A 6,981-nucleotide genomic window follows, 5' to 3' on the forward strand; every position below is an offset into this window, starting at 1 on the left:
AATTGTATATATGTTTTCTTTATTTACATGTAAAATAACTGTGCTACATTTACAGCTTTTATCTCCTGAAGCAACAAAAATTACAAGTACTTTCAGCATTTCAACAACCCAATTAAACCACCCAGAATCAAAATAAACTGCATTCACACTTAAACTGATGAAACACTTTGAAGCATTTATACATTTAGAATGCCATTTAGAAGAAAACAGAGGGATGTAAAGACAAGGCACTGTCTTGATTAGAACACATGTTGAGATGCTACTTAAAAAGAAGAATATTTATTTTGGCTGTTTTTGTCCATAAGCTCTAGTTTTATTAAAGAAAATGGCTGCAAGGCTCAAATCACAGGCAAAAAGAAAACTTATGGCAAAAAATATTTACTTAGAATAACACAAGGCAAAATATATTTGGCCATCTGTGCTGGGACTAGAAATGTCATGATGAGTCCATGCAGATTCACCTACACCCATCCAGGTCATCAGAATACAGTACCAAATATCACTTTTTGGCAAAATAAATACAATTCTTATATAAGTGCAATTAGAAAGATGCTAGATGCTTTCAAAAGAAAGAACTGGTAATGATGAGTAGTAAAGAATCACTGGTACATGCAGTACATCCAGTTAAGGCTCTCTGCATTATTTTTTTGATTTGGAAACAGCCAATACTGTTCAGGCACTTAAATCACATTAGTGCTGGTGAGCCACAGTTTGCTGCTAGAGTGCAGCTGCTGTAGTATGAGCTTTAACTTTCTTCCAAAAGTATAATAGTACTCAGATTTGGCCACGTACATGCAGTAGAAAGGAATGGCAAAAACAACAGTATGAGTATGAGGAGAAAACAAGGGTTCAACAGAAAGCATTAAAATAACAAACAAAAGAGCTGATTTCCCAATCAGGTTGTGAAGAACTGTGGTTATGAGTGGGAAATAATTGGTCGAAACTATTATTTTACATTAGTGGTTTCTATTGTTTTCAGTGATACTGACGCATAAACAATGAAGGAAAAAGCCTGAGCGGCTTCATAAATTTCATTAAAATTACAGTACATTCAGTAGACATGGAACTTACCCTTTTTAAAAATATATTTATGTACACTTACAGTACATCATTTCATATTTCCAATGCAAATACTTATTTACACATGGACATGATACTAGTTTCCAGCACGGGACACAGAAGAGGAGCAGTCAGAGATCCATCAGTCACTGTCACTCTCATCGTGGTACTTGGCAGTTGCCTTGATAGCACGTCCGTTTTGTAAAGGCATGTCTTCGTAGTCGCTCCTTTACAAAGAAAGAAACATCAAAGGGGTTCATTCAAAGATCTTACACTGAATACAACTTGCCAAAGTTTGAGGAGCAAGAATTTACAAAAGCCATAAACATTACCTCCTTCTACAGCGAAAAACTGGTTGTAGTGCCTCATGTTTCCAGTCTACATTCAACATGTAGTTCATTGCAAAATACTAAATTGGCTAAATTGCAGAAGCTATGATCTTTTGAAATATTACCCAATTTACAGTTAATAAACAATTACCCGTATATCACTTCATCATCTGAGTCATTTAGCATGGAGAAAGTCGGATTGTCCTTCAACTGGGAGTCTGAGAAATGAAACAAAACAAGATGTGTTGATAGATTATCTACTGCAGAAAACAGAGAAGACTTAAGAATTACTAATGGCTGTGCTGTATGACTTACCATAAAGAGCATTTTTGGAGGGTGAATACACAAATGCTAATGTGTACAAGTAAAAGTTGAGTAGACCATAGAAGGATAAAAATTCAGCTGGTATGTCTGGAGTTAAGGAATCATTGCTTATCATGATATATTACATTTAAAGTAAAATTGTGGTAAATATACCGTTCAAAGGATATAGTTTTGGTAATGAGTAGACAATTCAGCCACAAAGTTGTCTTGAAGAGCCTTGGCACCAAACCTCAGGTAGAGAATGACCATGCTGGTGCAAAGAGGAAAAGATCAAATTAAAAGAAACTGAACCTTTCAAAAATCCTTTTTAAATTAGTTTTTACAATAAACATACCTTATAACAAGGACCACAAATGTCAGAGCTGTCAAAAACTTCAGCCGGAGATCTAGTGATTGAAAACATGGCGCATTAATGCCAACACAGTAAAGGTAAATCGGAATCAAATACAGCGATGTGTGTTGTGCTGTGATACCTGAGTAAGGCATGTTCTTGAGTTCAGAACAAGCTCTGACGATCAAGAAAATCAGATAGAGGATGTAGAGGACAACGACTATCAGGAAGAAGACCTTCATACCCTGAGAAAAGACAATGGGATATGATCATCCCTCCGAGCAAACAAAAAGAAACACTGGGTGTTATTTAAATAGAGTTTAAAAGTGAAAATCTCACCTGAAAGTTCACTATATCCACTTTATACTGATAGGTGGGGTCCTGGAGTTCATTGACTCTGCAAATCCAGGAAAAGAAAACTGTTTGTGTACGTCTTGGTGTAATCCACAGTTTGAATCAGACAAGCTGTGGCCAGTGATGTCACACTTACGTTTGCCATATGCCTAGAGTAACTGCTGAGAGCCACAGAAGACCTACAATGATCAGCTTTGGCAGGTAGAAGGTCAGGCATTTCCTTTCACCCTGTGTAATCAACATAAAACATATGACATGAGATTTGTAATGAGATAAAATTAGAGGAAAACAATAAAATATTGAAATAATAAAGGACCAACCTGGACCCTGATGCCATGATAAACACAGAGCCAGAAGAGCAGCAGCGCACAGAGGAAGAGTGCCTGAAAGAAAGCATCTAGTGTACCTGGAAACCAGCTGTTCACCAGGAATGACAGGGGGAAGAATGGATCTGAAGAGAAAATTAAAAATATAACAATTTCAATACAATATACAGGAAATGTACACAACAAGAGATTATATCACGATTAAAAGGTAAAATGTAGTGAAAATATTGAAACTTACCATTGTAAAGAAGCAGCAATGGGAGCAGGATTGACATCCATTTTTGTTCTATGCCCCAGTCCCTCATAGAGAACTTTCTCAGCGAGTGTGCAAACATACACTGGAACACAAAGAAAAAGAATATCATCCTGCAATCTGAAAGTCCCCGTTTCAGTTAAATGATGCCTGTTGTCCTCTGTACAGCACCACATTGAATATGACTGTTTTGTACTGACTGTATGCTCCTCATCTTTTGATTAAATTAATTTACATACAGTACAGACCAAAAGTTTGGACACACCTTCTCATTCAATATTTTCATGACTAAGAAAATTGTAGATTCACACTGAAGGCATCAAAACTATGAATTAACACATGTGGAATTGTATGCATAACAAAAAAGTGTGAAACAACTGAAAATATGTCATATTCTAGGTTCTTCAAAGTAGCCACCTTTTGCTCTGATTACTGCTTTGCACACTCTTGGCATTTTCTTGATGAGCTTCAAGAGGTAGTCACCTGAAATGGTCTTCCAACATTCTTGAAGGAGTTCCCAGAGATGCTTAGCACTTGTTTTCATAGTCATGAAAATAAAGAAACCCCTTCGAATGAGAAGGTGTGTCCAAACTTTTGGTCTGTACTGTAGATGAGGAAGACCTAAAGTAACCAGTGCTCTTACCGTTACCATGAAGGTCAACACCACAAAGACAAACCGGAACCAGATTTCTACTTGTGAGAAGGTGGGATTGTACGTTTTCCACTGAGAAAAACACAAGAAGACAAAAATAAATAAATAAAATTGTAAAAAAGTTTTTTTGTTTTGTTTTATGAGCTAGAACAAGACGTCTGCCAGCATTCATCACCTACCACGAACTTGACCTTGATTTCATGCGTGATATTTTCAAGGTCATTGAAGCGGACCTCCACCTGGTACTGCGTGTAATTAAGATAGCCCAGATGAAGCACAATGATCTCATCACATTTCTGTAAGGAGAAAAAAGCTGCTGTATCACTACTTATTCAGTCAACAACTACAGTATACAGAGCACCAATGAATTAAAACGGAAAAGATATTTACATCTGTTAATGTAACATAACGATCCCACTATTGTCGTGCACTCACTGCTGCAGTGCAACCTCATTTTTTTAACTCACACAGCTGTGCTGGTTGCTGCTGCTGCTGCTGGACTGAATGATTAATGACAATCCAGCAGACTGCAAGAATTGGTGATTGACACTTACAGCCCCGCAGTGAAGTGTTCGTGATTTCTGATGCGGGTTGTTGATGCGCATTACACTGGCATCCTGCATCACTCCCTTTAGTTCAACGTTGATCTCGAAATGCCGATGGAATTCTTCCACTGACACAGACAAGAGTAACAACATGTTAGTAACTAAAGGCAAGTCTGTTTACAGCATGATCAAAGAGAAAGCTAGATATCGTACTCGACATTCAACTGTCACAGTAACAGCTGTTATCTGTAGCTCATTGTTTAATCTTACTATTTCTGTTTTCAGCCTGCATCACGCAGGTGAGCCATAGCTGCTGGTTGTAGGTAGTGAGGGGAGGAGAAACCAGGTTGAAGGGCCCAGTCTGAAAACATATAGCAGATGATGTCAATTACCATGATATATATAACTAAAAATTTTAAACTTATATAAAAAAAAAAACTTAGAAATTGCAAATTATGTAATTTTTAGAACATCATATGCTTCAAGTTGTGAATGATTTACATAAATAACAAACATAGAAAGTGTAACAAACGTAGACTTAGGGTTTCTCTCAAATACACTGCCAAAACACATACAGTACATGTCACATCATTACCCAATTGTCAGGCAGCCAAAACTGGCACACAAGTAAAAATACACACGTGTCTTTCTTAGAAATATCTTACCTTAACTGAGAAATTTTTTGCAAGTAGCTGGTCACCATTGTGCTCTTGTTCAGCAATAATCTTAGGACCTACAAAAATGAAGAGAACAAATATGTTTGTCTCGATGGAATTCTCAAGAAAAAAAAAACAGTTTTGCTTTACTTTAAAACTAAAAAGAAACACACACAACTCATCAAGTCAGACAAGTAGACTGATTTAAAGATCACTGTAGTTGTTACTACTTGGATGAGTGAAATGTATGTGTCTGCAGTTACTGAGAAAACAATTCTCCACATTTGTAATGCATAAATAAGCCTGCTTTCTATTAGTTTTAAGTAAAAGGTTTATTTGTAAAAACACTTTACTCTATCAACATAGGTTCTGAAAAGTAGCTATAGCAGCAGTTCCCAGTGTGTGCATCATCAGGGAACATGTATATGTACATGGCATGTGTGCTAAAACGATAATTTGCAGGTCTAAATGGGAAATAACCAGGCTAAAACCATACATATGGCGTCAGTTTTTCTTGTTTTTTGGTAGTTTAATCATTTGAATGCATGCCAATAATGTAGAAACTCGACATCCATTGCACAATCCAGAAAGAAGTGGTTAAGATAGTACATGTTCCTCTTTGTTTGCTAATACGTTTGATAATAGATAACCAGGCAGATAGGCTCACTCATATTCATTGCATCTGAAACCTAACACGTCTTTTACGACTCGAGACCAGCACCCGGCTTTATCATCAAGTGCAGTAACGTTTATCAGACTTACCTGCAATCCCAATAAAGACCGTGAGGCCAAAGCAGACCAGGAACACCACAAAGACCAAGACAAAATGTCTTTTAGACAAGGTGTAGAGCCGCATGGGGGCTAGTCTGTCACAGGGAGACATTCGTTAGGGTTAACAAACACTAGTTACTTGTCAGTCCTACTAAAAGAAAGCAGAACAAACAAAACGTGGAAGGTAGTATTTGTTTTGTGGTTGAGGTTGTGGTACAGGTGCGGTTATGTCAGCACTGGTAGCATCCATGCTACTTCATGCTAGCAGAAACAGTTGGCAGTGAAGAGAAGCGCAGTGGTTTTAACACTCGTCTTCACGCATTCACACGCCAGCAACGCGTCTCGGGTGTATCCGTATCGCACTTACAGCTCCATTTCTTTCGGTTCGCGGCCTCCGTGGTGAGTAAAAGAGCTAAATGTTCGCCGCGTCTCCACATCCGTGTACCAACATCAGCCTGCGACAACTGGACGGCGACGTCACCGAGTGGGAGGGGCCAGATCACGTGACGACGGCTGGCGTAAAAGGGCACTTGCGTAAGCGCGTAGGGAGCGAAGTAGGAGGAATGGCTGCGTCCTACATCCTCCTCCACCTCCTCCGCCTCCTTCTTTAAATAAACTTACATGGTGGAACCTGTCATATACGAATAATTACCTATTTTTATTCGGCACATGTAGAAGGACTCGTCTCTTTTTGTTGGAGCAATACACCCAGACTCAGAGTTGCATTTTTGTTTCTGTGATCACTCTGTCTCTTTGTCAAATCTCAATGTTCTCAATGTGATCATCCTTTATCTTTGCATTGTCAGTACGTTTCTCCTGGTTTGCGATAAGATTTTAATGGCAACTGACAACACAAACTAGTCTACATATTGGATTTATGTCGTGTGTCTCTTTTGGAGACATTTTGCAGGTGATGACCAGTATTGTGTTAATCTCCTGCATCCACAGGCCCGATCAGTAATCCTCTCTTGTTTGCATGAATAGTCTGTCAAGGATGACGTTTAATTTTAATCGACGTTATTTTATTTCACACCTTTTAGGAATACTCTGTTGAACCACTGTTAGATGCAGACATGGCTGCATCCGCATCCCCAAGACCACACTTGTTGCCTTTGATGAGAATAATGCCTCTTTAATAAAATTATAGTAATTAAAGGATATTAAATGTTGTGAATATGTAAATATAAATCTTACGTAGCATTAATTGTCCTGTTTTTCCTGTTACCTGTGCTGTTGTCTTGTATTCATCCATTTATTGAGGACCATGCTTATTTTTAGTTTAATATAGGAAACAAATAATCAAACCATAACAATCGTCCTATAAATCTTTGCAGTGCACACGCTTGTTTGTATCTGTCATCATTAACACAGCAGGCCCTCA

General features: G+C 38.1%; 1 protein-coding gene across 1 annotated transcript; it reads right to left on the reverse strand.

The window, feature by feature from the left end:
- Positions 1-2: 2 nt before the first annotated feature.
- Positions 3-6,077, reverse strand: tmem181 (transmembrane protein 181). Its single transcript, XM_026341914.1, has 17 exons — positions 5,968-6,077; positions 5,592-5,695; positions 4,839-4,906; positions 4,444-4,534; positions 4,183-4,301; positions 3,808-3,924; positions 3,620-3,700; positions 2,962-3,061; positions 2,718-2,848; positions 2,534-2,625; positions 2,383-2,440; positions 2,186-2,288; positions 2,047-2,098; positions 1,880-1,962; positions 1,704-1,793; positions 1,540-1,606; positions 3-1,286 (listed from the first exon to the last, which is right to left on the reverse strand). The coding sequence occupies exons 1-17, from the start codon at positions 5,973-5,975 to the stop codon at positions 1,202-1,204; spliced, it is 1,449 nt and encodes a 482-aa protein (XP_026197699.1). The 5' UTR covers positions 5,976-6,077; the 3' UTR covers positions 3-1,201.
- Positions 6,078-6,981: the final 904 nt, after the last annotated feature.

This window comes from Anabas testudineus, chromosome 24 (assembly GCF_900324465.2).
Source record: "Anabas testudineus chromosome 24, fAnaTes1.2, whole genome shotgun sequence".
NCBI classification, from domain to species: domain Eukaryota; kingdom Metazoa; phylum Chordata; class Actinopteri; order Anabantiformes; family Anabantidae; genus Anabas; species Anabas testudineus.